The following is a 14858-nucleotide window of genomic DNA, read 5'->3' on the forward strand; positions in this document are numbered from 1 at the left end:
TATATGGTTTCAACCCCATGTGACTCATTATATGAGTCACTAAACTACCCTTAGTGATACATTTGTATTGATATTATATTTATGTATGTCTATAAATTAATGGGACATACCTATATTTTTAAGAGCTACCATTTTTTATTTTTTTCAGGTTCATATCAACTAGACTAAATTATGAAAATCATATTAAGCTTTTTGTACCTACTCGTAAATCTATGCTATTAAGATGATAAGTTCTTGTGTAAAAAAAAACAAAGCTGAAGGACATAAAAATAGTTTTATTAATACTAATCAGTGGTAGTATCGTATAATTCTGTGATACTAATCAATCCACGGCACGGATGTGGTCGCAGTTTTACATCTTTCAATGTCTTCCACATAATCCTGTTCTGTGAATCGGTACCGGAATCGGTCTTCGCTAGCGTTCATTTCTCCTAAAAAATAAACATAATTAAAATAATAACCTATATTTTTTTATATTAACAAATATTACATAGCATAAATAATAAACTAAATTTACGTTCGGTAATAGATTTATGATGATTTATGGGTGGTAAATTGGAAATTACATCAGAGGCGATATTGCAAGCTCGAGTCTAAGGCGAGAGCTATAGTGAAAGCGATAATATGGAATCTTCCTTATTATAGCATACATAATTATATGATAATTACAGCCTCTTCCATTAAATAATGTAGGTAATTATTAAAGCGCACGTATGTCATACGACGTTTTATAGCACATTTGGAAGGAAACACTATAAATTGAATTTGCATCTTTGTCTGTTTTCCATAAAATGTCATTTTGATACGCTTGTCATCTTTGCACTGATAGCGAAGTGCGCATATCAGCGTTTTTTGTAGGCAAATGCACCAAAAAAAGCCAGTATTACTCATAATTTTAGTAAATTAATATTTTTGTGTTTCTGTTAATTATAAATGGTAAAAACAAATGGTCATTTATTGACAAAATTATTAAAATTATTGAATTAAATGTTTATTTAATAGATTTTATCTCACAAAGTTAATTTTATTCTTAAAATGTTGAGAACTTTTCTGACATAAAAACTCTTTGCTAAGATTTAAAAAAGTATCGTTCATTTTTAGACGGATTATAAAGGTTTTATATTACACGGCACATATGCATTTTACATTACATTACGGCACATGTGTGTAATGAAATACATTACAATATTGAAATTGTTAAAATAAAAGATAATTTACGAGCAAAAGACATATACAATGGACATATGAGACAACTGTGTAGGTAAACTGAAACCTGAAACCTTTGTTACGTTTTAAAGTCCAAATACCTACCATAAAAGTCAAATTCAAAGTCAAAATTAATTTATTTCAATTGGGCTTTGTTTACAAGAATTTTTGAAACGTCAGGTTATGTTAGATGGTTATAATCGAATTCAAAAATTTAAAATTAAAGTAAGGAGTTGCAAACGCGCTATGGGCTGAGAAGAGCCTACAACAAGCTCATTGATTGCGCTATTGCAGTAAATTTCCCTTTCTTGCTTTCAAATGCAAAAAACCGCATCAAAATCAGTCCATCCGTTTGAGAGCTACGATGTCACAGCCTAACAAAGACTTCGACGTCAAACTCATAACCCTCTTATTTCGTTGAGGGTTAAAAATCGGTTCAGTAGATTCAAAACTCACCGCCTACAACCTTACAAAACTGTAACTCACTATAATTTAGTGTTATAATTATAAGATAATGAAAAAAAAATCGGTTGTCTGTAAAGTCGGTTTACTGACGATAGTTGAACGTGACAACGTCAAAAGAAAATACAGATGAAGTGGTTGCATTTTTCAAAAGAATATGTTCGTTTTTCTAAAATACTGTTTATTAATCTACATAGACCAGAATTTACTTTATTTCTTGATAAAAAAGTTGGCAGCCCTAGAGCGAGGGAACGACGCATGACGTCATCTTTTTTCGAGTGTGCAGCCGGCTCCAACGAATTATAAGACGTTGTCACGTCAAAAACCAACGTTTGAGGGTTTTACGTTGTATAAACTAACCTAGTTCTTCTAACTCGCTTACTGATAGCTCTTTAAATTTTTTCCCTTTCAATTCTTTGGGTACAACCCTAATTATGTGGCCATTTTCTGTGTTCTCATTTTTGGATTGTCTGCCATTGATCTCGCTGGCCATAGAGTCTATAGCGCGATGGAGGTCGTTCTCGGGGTTCCCCGGTCGCTTGTTCAGGAATCCTTTGTTCTTGAAAGTGCCAGGTCTGGTTCCTTCTACGGCATCATCGGTGAACGTTTGCAGTTTGCCGCCGCATTTAGTCCACGATCTCTTATTTTGAATCTACGAACATAAATAAAATAGATTACAGGGGCGATGGTGCCTAACAACCCGATTCCTATCGGGTTACCTTTTAAAAATAAACGACTTTTACGGACGCACATAATTTAACGTACTCAGTCAAAAACACATTCAGACTAAAAAACATGAACGGGTTACCTACGAGAAAATTTCAGTCTTCACGACTGATTTATAATTTTTATTTTTAGCTACTTATGTTGCATTGTTGGGTTGGTCACTGAAAACTGTAGAAAAAATAGTTTTCTCTGGCAAGGAAGCCTGAATTTTTGTATTCCAAGTCATTACTATTTAAAGATTAAAAAAAAACATTATTTACCCGTGTGATAATGAACATTACCAAACGACCTGTTGGAACGAATAGCTTTTTCATATTATGCTTTGATTTTATCAGTTTTATATTGAGTAGATTACGAAACGGGAGTAGAAAAAGAAAGATTTATGGACTAATTGCTATATGAAGGTGGAAAACAAAACAAATGGAATTCTCCCAAGTGTGAACCAATGCTGCACCAGTGGGACCAACATGCGACCAATGAGATAATCTCGTGAAGAGAAGTAGTCAAAATTTAACCAATGGCGACGCAACCGGAAATACCGCTGTCTCTTGCGTTTACATAAAAGAGAACGAAATGTCTATAATTCTTTTTACTGGTTACTTGTCAAAGTTAACTTGCCTCTTGCAGCTTGTCGACTACCAGGCTGTGTCCGGTGTTTACGCCGATGCTGCCTACTTGCTCTATACTGCTGGAGCGGTGGTAGGGCCGCAGCGCTGACACCGTCCTGGAGACACCCACCTGGAATTTACATCAATCTCAGACTAGTCATTCATCACGAAATCTCAAGTCCCGCTTGACGTACAAACATAAAATTTGGCAGGAAGGTAGACTATAGTTAGTAGGTATCCGCTAAGACCGGTTTTCCGACAGGGCCGGATCAAAGAGGTCCTTCATTTTGAATGTTACAGGGCCGGATTAAGGAGGTCCAAAGGTTCTCGCAAGTTTTCCATAATGTCCTTAATTTTTCATGCTACAAACTTGAAATTTAGTAGGGGGTGGTTTATAGTTATTAGATGTCCGTTACAAACGAATTTTGCGACAGGGCCGGATTAAAAAGGTCTACAGGCTCTCGCCAGTTTGTATGAAAGTTATTCATCTTTCATTCTATAAACTTGAAATTTGTAGGTAGTTTATAGACGTTAGACTTTCTTTACAAACCAATTTTGCGACAAGTGTTAAAAGTGTACACCTAATTTCACGCGGACGAAGTCGCGGGCGTCCACTAGTCAAACAAAGTGACTGTCTGTGATTTCAATATATGCGGATGGGCAGCAGCAGGTCGATGTCCCAAAGCAGTGCCATGGTCACCAGCGCGCCCCTCGCCGCCTGGCACAGCCCTGTCAGACTGCACGCACTGGGTCACTTCACCTGTCCATGCCTGATACGGTGCTCAGTAAGGTCGGCGCCCAGCAGCTCCTCGTAGGGCTCCATGCTGATGGGTAGCAGCAGGTCGATGCCCATAGCAGCGCCGTGGTCACCAGCGCGCCCCTCACCGCCAGCCTTGTCAGACTGCACGCAATGGGTCACTTCAGCTGTCCATGCCTGATACGGTGCTCAGTGAGGTCGGCGCCCAGCAGCTCCTTGTAGGGCTCCATGCGGATGGGCAGCAGCAGGTCGATGCCCCACAGCAGTGCCATGGTCACCAGCACGCTCCTTGCTGCCAGGCATAGCGCTGTCAAACTGCCCGCAATTGGTCACTTCACCTGTCCGTGCCTGATACGATGCTCAGTGAGGTCAGCACCCAGCAGCTCCTCGTAGGGCTCCATGCGGATGGGCAGCAGCAGGTCGATGCCCCACAGCAGTGCCATGCTCACCAGCGCGCCCCTCGCCGCCAGCCTTGTCAGACTGCACGCAATGGGTCACTTCACCTGTCCATGCCTGATGCGGTGCTCAGTGAGGTCAGCGCCCAGCAGCTCCTCGTAGGGCTCCATGCGGATAGGCAGCAGCAGGTCGATGCCCCATAGCAGTGCCATGGTCACCAGCGCGCCCCATGCCGCCAGGCACAGACCTGTCAGACTCTGCACGCCGAGCAGGTACCAGCCGCCGCCTGAACGATTAAATGTTGAGAATTTTCAATTATGTACAGATTTTGAGCAACAAAGATCTTATTCAACTACGAAGGTAGCAGGTTTTAAGGCTCCAGATCTTCAACTGTCCAAATCCAATTATAAAACGTATTATTTAATTCTCTAAAGAATAACATCAGGAATTTGACGATCAAATAAAGCTTGATTAGCTTCTTCTCTTCCTTCTTCTTTTATTAAATCTTTTGATATCTAAGTTAAAGTTCTGTTTAAAAATTCTTTAACGGTGGTTTTTGAAGGATTTCCGATAGGTAGCTGACGACGGGTGCCTTACCCAGAGGTTCACGTAGCGCCCGGGTGCAATCAACATTCTAGCGCCCTCTAGTAACGTGCTGAACTGCTAAGCACTGTTAAAATGGTTAAGGTACAAACAGCACTTCAAGTTACCACAAATTGCCCATGTAGCAAACAAATACCTTGTAAGTAGCTACCTATTTGCCTATATTTGCTAAAACTAGACACGTTATTCATCACGTATCACGTATTTAAGAAGAGCTCTAGATGCTATGCAAAATGTAGATATGTTAGGCAAAGTGGCGCTTGGGCGCTCCTGAGATTGCGGCGCCCGGGTACAACGCACCCTCTGCACTATATCTAAAGACACCTCTGGACTTACCTTAAGACTTACTTAAAAATACGCTTTTATATAACATACCTTTGAAGAGTCCAGATCTTCCGTTGGTGGTGTCCATCGGTATTGGGTTGTCTGCGAACAATCCCACCGCGATCACGCCTGAAAACAAACATTTATCCAATCAATCCAAGTTCTGTAAACATAAAATGAAGAATATGAATAGAATATAATGCACGAGAGAGAGCATGTAGTGTTAACCTATAAGTGGTCGAACATTTTGCCTTGATACCATATATTATTAAAATATTATATAGCTTGTAAGAAATGTAAGGTTGTTGGTTAACCAAATAAATAAAAAAAAAAAAAAATGACGTACCCCAAAGTCCACAAGCGCCGTGCACAGCGGAAGCGCCCACGGGATCGTCAACCCTCAACCGGTCGAACATGGGCGCGGCCACGGACGCTATGCCGGCGCCTATCATACCGATCACCAGCGACTCCCATGCGCGGAACAGGAAACAGCCCGCTGTGAAAAAGAACAAACACTAAAGTGATGTGAAACTTCAAGAAGCATACCAGTGAAGTGAAGCTTCACCAAGCACTGTAGTGATGATGTAAAGTTTTAATTATGCATTGAAGTTACAAATCTGTTTATTTATTCAATGACAACTTAATAGCCCTAGACTGCGATGTCACCGTTGCTTCAAGAAACACTGAATTGACGAATCTTGTGTTAATTGCTCTTGACTGCGATCTGACCTGTGGCCATGTGGCCATAGTCCATGATGCTCTACTACGTGTTGGCAGCTTTACGATGAAATTAATTGACTATTTTATGATTTATGTAAATGGACCGACGGTTTAAACTGCTCTTCGAGGCACGAGGGTATCACTATTGACTTTGCAAGTCTGTCAGAATTTTTGTTATTTACAGTGAATTTCCATGAAGAAAGAAAAGCTTAGTACGTACGTTTCATACCCCGGAACTGATCCAGGATCTCATACACTAATAATTGTACCAGCGAGACCATAGACGATGATCATTTATATCATAGATCTACTTGATCATTCAGCAAGTATTATAAAAGGATCACCTGTAATTGAGACGAGAGAGCCAAGGACGCTGTTTATTAGTTCCATAACGTCTGCACGACCTTTGTTTTTGATCAAACTGAATCTGTAAAAAAATATAAGGCTATCACAATAAAAAAAAAACATACATACAGCCGAACGTAGAGCCTCCTCCTTTTTGGAAGTCGGTTAAAAAGAAAGAATTTCAACTAAGGCAACGTTGCTTGTCGTCAATCAGTACAGTAGGTACTTTGCCGGATTAGTATGTATTGATACCTAATTAATTCCTATGGACGTTTACTTATACAATGGTGCTCATGATCTTTAGGTTTTAGTCCTTCTTTTTATTACAGAACAGCAAAATGGTGGTCATTGTGTAGATTTTACGAGTAAGTCGACCTTACACATTTTCGATGCGACCAGTTGCTCTGCGTGGGTATGATTAGTGGCGGATAAAATTGCAATTTTTAATATTTTAGTCAGACTGTACAGGGCGTGGAGGACGTACAGGACTAAAATATTAAAATTTTCTTCATTTCTGTAGAAGAAAAAGTTTTTTGAGTCAAATTTGCCGCCCTAGGCTCCAACCTTCTTAGCCTACTGGTAAATCCACCACTGGGTATGATTAGATTACGATTTGCTGTTTATTAAACATGGTTTTTTTCAATCACACTTTGGCCCTAGGGCCTCACGAAGCCACATAAGATAACCCCTCGCAACGAGACAGTTAACAAAAACTACGCGAAAGAGGAAACATACAAGAGTCCGAAGCATCCTCCGCCGAAAGAGCCCATCATAGTCATCACCGCCGCGCGCGCAGCATACTGCCATTTGGCTCCACTCACCTGCAAATAACAACAGTACTTATTAATAACGCATTTACAGCTGTTCATCATCATTGCCAACCAATATCAATCTTGGCTGAATTTGCTGTGGGCTCTTCTCAGTCCAAGGCGCGTTTGGAACCCTCGTAACTTTAATTTTCGACTTTAATCACCATTTAATCATGACATAACTTGACGACAAAAGTGCTTGTAAACTAAGCCTAATCCAAATAAATGAATTTTTAATTTGCATAGACGTCCATTGCCGGTCATAGGCCTCATAGTAGAAGATCATATCAATCTCCTAACCGAAATATTATCTATCATTAATGCTAGTTTGGTCAGGAGGTTTTAGGTAACCGACTCTTATACTAGCAACATACTAGCATTATATTTCTTAACATCCTAATTTTGATATGAAACAATTTTCAAACATCAAACTGATGGATGCAGATTCTAATTTGGATCTCTGGCTATATCATAACCCCCTGGTACTGTAACCAGCTGAATAACGATCCACGTAGTGGTCGATTTGAGGTTTCTGCTGAGGGGTTGCCATTCTAGCCTCCCAATATCGGGCTTGTCGAACCATGTGCCACTTCGGAGTTGACACTCGCCTTTGTTTTATTTTATCTATTTGATGATTTGCTAAAACTAGTCGCGAAGTTGAAGTAGCAATGGGCGGGGCACATAGTTTAAAGAGCCGATGGATGTTGGGGTCCCAAGGTGCTCAAATGGCGACCCCGCACCAGGTGGACTGATGACATCCAGCGAGTCGCAGGGATTCGCTGGATGCAGGCGGCTCAGGATCGTAATGTTTGGAAGTCCCTAAAAAGGCTTACGTCCTGCAGTGGACGTCCATCAGCTAAAACTAATCGAATACGAGAATAATAAAAATAAAAAAATTTGACCTTGAATATTTTTTTAGCAGACAAAGGTTCGATGGAGACTATTAATATTTTAGTTTTAAAGGTCTCTACCAAAGATTATGGGAATTTTTGTAATTTAGGTAATGTCTGTTTTGACTGGGGACAATATTTTGAGTTTGACTTTGAAAAACTTATTGGAAATTACCTACACGGTACGATGAAAGGCTAACTAGGTCAATTAAACAACAATTAGGAGTGCGCTAGCGTGCTAGCAAATTGCAGCCATTTTGTCTACACGTAAATTTTTAAAATGGCGCCGTTTACGAGCAATCACAAGCTATTCAGTTTAACGTAAACAGTTCGATTTAATACTAATTTTGGAATTAAGTACAATGCAAGAGTATTCTTTTTTCTGTATTTTTATCGTGTTTTCCAATATAGGATTTTAGTTCCCCTTTCTTAGCCTGTGTTAGGAGGACAATCAATAGTGCAACTATAGAATTTAGCAGCTTTCTAATTTCCTTTAGTGATTGATGTAATCCTCTATAGCTCCATGGCACGTTTAAAGAGCTGGACGGATTGCACTATCGTCGTAAAAACAGGAGTTTTTATAAATCAACAATCTCTTATTCTTTAAGGAAAATTAATTAAAAACATACATACAGCCGAACGTAAAACCTCCTCCTTTTTGGCAGACGGTTAAAAATGTCTAAGGAACATGTGTTCTAAAATTAATATTTTCGGAGTAAAAATATTTCTTTTGTAAATAGATCTCATATTGTGTCCCATATATCGCACCCTTATATTATAACTTAGCCAAACATATTCATTGATAAATATCATGAAGTAGCTTACTAGTGAACTGCGGAGTGCCACTTGCAATATCTCTTTTATCACTAATTAAGTATTTTAAAATGCAAGGATAGTTAAAGGCGTGTCTTACACGGATAGTCGGAATTATTTGAATTACTTTGTAGGAAAACATAAAAAGTTTTTTTTTTAGTAAAAAAAAAAATTTACTAGAGGAAAATACTCCGCAACACTGTATACTAGGGAACCATGATTCTACGGAGAATGTTTCAATTTCAAAGTTAAACTCACTCCGTAAGTGCTGCCGGAGTTGAAGGCTAGCCATCCCCACCAGAGTACGAAAGTACCCATCACAGCGTTGACCGGATTGCCCAGCGGCAGCGGCGCTGTCCCTCGCGCGTAGCGGCCCAGCCGTGGGCCCAGCATCAGTGCTGATGCGAAGGCTGAAGATCCGCCTACACAAAAGAATGAAAGAGTGACACTTCCTCTTGCTATATTTATAAGAATAAATGGATCATGTAGACGTGATAGCCCAGTGATAGCTCAGTGAGTGAGTGCAGAGGTCAGAGGCCGTAGGTACAGACTACACTTTAGTATTTTAGTCGAGTACGAACAATTTTTGGGCGGTAAATCCAAAAATTGTTCGTACTCGACTAAAACTATTACTAAAGTAGTCCGAACTAGGCTTCATATCGACCTCTGACTTCGATTCGGAGGGCGTCGGTTTGAATCCGGTCCGGCATGCACCTCCAACTTTTCAGTTGTATGCGTTTTAATTAAGAAATTAAATTTCACGTATCTCAAACGGTGAAGGAAAACATTGTGAGGAAACCTGCATACCTGAGAATTTTCTTAATTCTTTAGGTTTGTGAAGTGTGCCAATCCGCATTGATGGTGGACTAAGGCCTAACCCCTCTAATCCTGAGAGGAGACTCGTACTCAACAGTGATAAAAAGTGTGTAAAATAATTTTCAAAATCGGTAGATCCAAAAATTAATTACCCCCTACAAATACCACAAACTTTTCCTCTGTATAATATTAGTAATAGATAACATGATCAAAAGGTACCAGGCTATCATAAACACAGAAGAGAGCTCACCAACTAAGTGCACCGGCCCAGAGCCGGCGATGTCGACTGCACCCAGCTTGTTCAGGAAGCCGTGCTTGCCCCACACCCAGCCCGCTGGCACGCAGTACACTATTGTGTTGAGGAACGAGAACAGGCAGTACGCTTTGAAGTTACACCTACGACGAAGAAGGTTTTATTGAAAACTAGCGGACGCCCGCGACTTCGGCCGCGTGGAATTATGTTTTTCGCAAATCTCGCGGGAACTATGGATTTTTTTTCGGGGACGAAAAGTAGCCTATGTGTTCCAGAGCAAAATCTATTTCCACTCCAAATTACAGCCAAATCGCTTCAGTTCACACAAACTTTCGCCTTTATAATATTAGTGATAGCACAGAAAACATAATATGATAGTGTTATTTCATAGTAATAAAATTTAACCATATTCAAGATTTAGAATAATTATTTTTGACGGCCTCCGTGACGCAATGGTGGTTTATAAGTTGGAGGTCTTAGGTTCGATCCCCGGCTGGGCTGATTGAGGTTTTTTTACGGTAAAGACGTACCGCCAAACTATTCAGCGTTCCGGTACGATGTCGTGTAGAAACCGAAGGGATGTGGATTTTCATTCTCCTCTTAACAAGTTGCCAGCTTCCATCTTAGATTGCATCATCACTTACCACCAGGTGATATTGTAGTCAAGGGCTAACTTGGAAATAATGAAAAAAATCTACATCAAAAAAATATTCAAAATTACTTAGTGCAAGTAGACAGACAGATGAATATTTTAAAAATACAAAATTTTAGGAATGTTAGTTTTCATTGTCCAGTTCAGACGCTCTTTTCTTTGATGATGTCAAAAGAATGATCGACTCGATCATTGAAGTATTAAACATCGCTATATTCTACCTCAAAACCAATAAGTGCAAGGGAGCACGCTAATACCTCGCTCTGTTTTCACGATTCATTGCAGCGTCTGCATTATGATTATAGCAATAGCTTAGCGATCATGTTATCCTAGTACTTAAGGTTGGTGATATGTTACCTTTCCGCCATGGCACCACTAACTATGGTGGTGGCGGTGGTCGCGAAGGACAGTTGGAAGAGGAAGGACGCGAACACAGGCCCCATGAGCGCGTCGCCCACGGGTGGGTCCACGAGGAAGTTGCCCACGCCAATGAACGGGTTGGACAGTGGCCCCTCACCGAACGACATGCCGTAGCCGAATATCCAGTACGTCAAACCTGGTGGTGGTGGTGTGGTCAAATGCAAATTAAGTTATTTCAAGTAGGCTCAGTATGTAAAATATACTTTTGAAAAGTCTTTTTTTTTTATTCTATACAAGTTAGCCCTTGACTACAATCTCACCTGATGGTAAGTGATGATGCAGTCTAAGATCGAAGCGGGCTAACTTGTTAGGAGGAGGATGAAAATCCACACCCCTTTCGGTTTCTACACAGCATCGTACCGGAACGCTAAATCGCTTAGCGGTACGTCTTTGCCGGTAGGGTTGTAACTAGCCACGGCCGAAGCCTCCCACCAGCCAAACCTGGACAAATTAAGAAAATCTCAATCTGCCTAGCCGGGGATCGAACCCAGGACCTCCGTTTTGTAATCCACAGCGCATACAAATGTCAAATCATGAATCAGTCTCATGAAAATAATAGGTACATATGTACTATGGTTGTGTTCGTAGTAATTCTACTATCGGTTCAGATGGCAGACTTATTGAGAGTTTATAAAATAGGGAATGAAATTGTGTAAAGGGAAAAAAAAATCAAAGTTATTAATTTAAAAATTCAAGGTTAATGATACATAAAAAATCGAGAAACTAAGGAATTTTAAGTAAAACGAAGTCTGCCGGGTGACCTCTCTACAGATTTATTACAAGTATAGTTATAGATTAATGTTAAATGACCTCCAAGTGAGATGTCAGCCAGATTCTTCATCATTATATTAGCTTCATTCTTGATTGACACGCAGCCGGACTCCAGCATGCCGAAACCTAGAACATCAAAGTTCGTCACTATCCACAACCTGCATTAGAGAAAGGTTGGTCTAAGCCCTACATTTTTCTCTCTTATAAGAAATGAAAATCTCCTGGCCCTGAAATGGGCTCAAAACTCAGACCAATTATTGTATAGGACCTGCCTCGTTAGACGTTACTTTTCTGTCAAAGTATATGATCAACGATCTAATGCGATTTTAAAAACTGTATCTATATAATCGATGTTTCATAGTTGTAATCGTGTTCGTCCGTAAAAGTACCTTTTTGTGTAATTGAATGATGTAAAAAACGGGCACAAACTTCTAGTTTAGTATAAGATATATACCAAATCTAAGCTCGTTTTCCTCAGAAAATGACGGACAATTTTGTTCGTGACTATGAGTGCGATACAGGTCCTTCTATAATTGGTCTGAGGCTCAAAACAACCTGATTATAATTAATTATCATGAAAATAACACATTATTTGTTTGCTAAATATATTTCTATGGTTTTCCAGACAGTAAACAACGGATTTTTATGTTGCACTAACTACTAAGTATGGTTTTGTGCCAAATTATAAAATAATAATAAAATAAAATAATTGTATTTGCGGGCAATATTGCACCACTTTATTCTTATGAAACCTGCAACTAAATTCTTATTGATACTTGTGACGACAATGCTTATAATACAGTATTTGTAACTTATAATTTTGAGGAAAGATCCTTTCTTAATCCTTATCCATAAGGTTACATTGTTGAATACCTTGAAAGTACAATATAATAAGTGGGTAATGCTATTATCCTGGTTCCGGCTGTGAACGAATTGCATAATTTCACTGGTATCTTTTAAAAGGAAACTAAAATGTTTTTTATTAGTGAATTTGTGAGTTCTGAGATGTACCTATAGTTTTACATAAAACTGGCAGCAGGGTTATTACGTATCTCAGTGTACCATTCAAATAATCAGTTACTACATAGTTTTTCACCGAATTTTTGTTATCGATCGAAGTGGTATTAGGAATTAGTAACGATTATGTACTAATATATGTGTTAACTCTAAAACTTGAACATAACACACATGCTAAATGAGATCAATATTCTTGCTCCACTCGAACCTCCACTCCAACTAATCGGAAAAATTATGTCCGGAGTGGGTGCACTATTCCAACGGGCGGGGATAGAATTGAGAAAAAAATTCTGAAGCGGCATACGTAAAATACGTAACAGACCAGCCTCTGTAGCCAAGTGACACGTCGATTCTCTTTCTACAATCGCAAACGCTTTGAAAACTAGAAAAATGTATGGAAATGACATTTGCTATCGACAGGTCACGTGATCAAAATCTGTCATTCCCATACATTTTTCTAGTTTTCGAAGCGTTTGCGATCGTAGAAAGAGAATCGACGTGCCACTTGGCTAGAGGAACTGTTGTATAATGTTCAATGTTGTATAATTTTACAGGTCAAGTAAAATGGTGCATCCTACGCATGTAGATATGTTACAAATCTACATATGTAGGTTGTAGATATGTTTAGGAATTCACGTTTACGGTTACGCGATAGTCACAGTATGAAAACATTGAAAACTACCACTAGGCACACTATTAGGATTATTTATTATGGTGATGATGATAGCCCAATGGATATGACCTCTGCTTCTGAATCCGGAAGGTGTGGGTTTAAATCCAGTCCGGGGCATGCACCTCCAACTTTTCAGTTGAGTGCATTTTAGGATATTAAATATCACGTGTCTCAAACGGTGAAGGAAACACATCGTGAGGAAACCTGCATACCAAAGAATTTTCTTAATTCTCTGCGTGTGTGAAGTCTGCCAGTCCGCATTGGGCCAGCCAGCGTGGTGGACTATTGTCCTAATCCCTCTCATTCCGAAAGGAGACTCGAGTGAGCCGAATATAGGTTGATACAATTAATGAAAAAAAAACATATGTAACGGGCCTACAATATCACCGCAATTAGTATAAAATCTTTAGTCCAAATAATCAAAATAAATTATAAGCTTGCCTAAATGATTTAATAACAAATGAGAAAGAAAAGAATACAATAGGAAACTTAAGCTAACTTCTCCTAATAAATATATACAAAATAATGCCTACATGTAATGGTGCCAAGAATACTGGCTGCATTTCTGCGTTGGACAGCCAGGCTGATCCTTTGCGCAAGAAATGAGCCAGCCCTTCTGTGAGTTGAGGCAACTAGCCGCAGTGAAATAATTCGAAGGATTTTTTAGGCAAAGCGAAGCTTACCTGTCTGCATAGTGAATATGATGAAAGACGAAGTCAATATCCAGTTGGTATCTTCCAAATCTATCTCGAAACTCTCTTGTAGATTGACCGTTGTGTTAGTCAGATTTGGAGATCGCAGTCCCATGTGGGACGTCCAGTTTGCGTCCATTATTAAATATTTATGAATTAATTAATAGTTAATAATTATTATTTAACTACACTCTTTTATTTATTTGATTTTTAACGTTGCGTTGTGTTAATTTTTGTAAGTAGTTTTTGAATCATTGCAATTAATTTTTGTATAGGGGTATTATATAGGTAATTAATTTTAACGCTATTTTATATAGGTAATTAATTTTAATGCATTTATAACAAATAATTTAGTCAAACTTTTAGCATTTTTGCTTTATTGTACACTGTTTTAAAAATATATTATAAACAGTTAACCACCAGTTTTATTTTTTAACTTTGAAAACCTCATTACACCATCGTCCGATTTTCGAAATGCGCACTACAGTTATTAATAATAATTATAAATCTTTTTATTTTTGTTAAAATTAATTACTCTACATACTGAAAATAATGTGGGAACAATGTTGAATAAAATAGTACAAGTTAAACATGTAATTACGTATTTAAATTACCTATTGTTAAAAATCACTTTTTGTATTTTAGTAATTATTTCTAGACACCATTGTATAATTTATTTAATTTAACATTTTGGTATTTTTAGTAAAATAAGATTTACTAAGCATATTTTTTTATGTAGATTTTATAATTTTATATAATTTTTATTTTTTACATAAAATTTTATTTTTTTATTTAATAGAATACGACCGATAAAACCAAAACTCCGTGTGTAGTGAATCACGCAGGTTTCAACGACTTTCCTTTATAAGCTAGGTTCAAGAACAAGCGCTAACTGCATGAACTAT

At 38.5% G+C, this 14858-nt stretch overlaps 1 protein-coding gene across 1 annotated transcript; it reads right to left on the bottom strand.

Annotated features, from left to right (window-relative positions):
* Positions 1–255: 255 nt before the first annotated feature.
* On the bottom strand, positions 256–14342 carry LOC112056200 (putative ammonium transporter 3). The gene is made up of 13 exons (XM_024096581.2): positions 13945–14342; positions 11611–11697; positions 10738–10936; positions 9726–9871; positions 8918–9081; positions 6883–6968; positions 6147–6229; positions 5429–5578; positions 5134–5211; positions 4263–4441; positions 3013–3132; positions 2029–2320; positions 256–431 (listed from the first exon to the last, which is right to left on the bottom strand). The coding sequence occupies exons 1-13, from the start codon at positions 14090–14092 to the stop codon at positions 319–321; spliced, it is 1845 nt and encodes a 614-aa protein (XP_023952349.2). The 5' UTR covers positions 14093–14342; the 3' UTR covers positions 256–318.
* Between the last annotated feature and the right edge of the window lie 516 nt (positions 14343–14858).

This window comes from Bicyclus anynana, chromosome 18 (genome assembly GCF_947172395.1).
Source record: "Bicyclus anynana chromosome 18, ilBicAnyn1.1, whole genome shotgun sequence".
Lineage (NCBI taxonomy): Eukaryota > Metazoa > Arthropoda > Insecta > Lepidoptera > Nymphalidae > Bicyclus > Bicyclus anynana.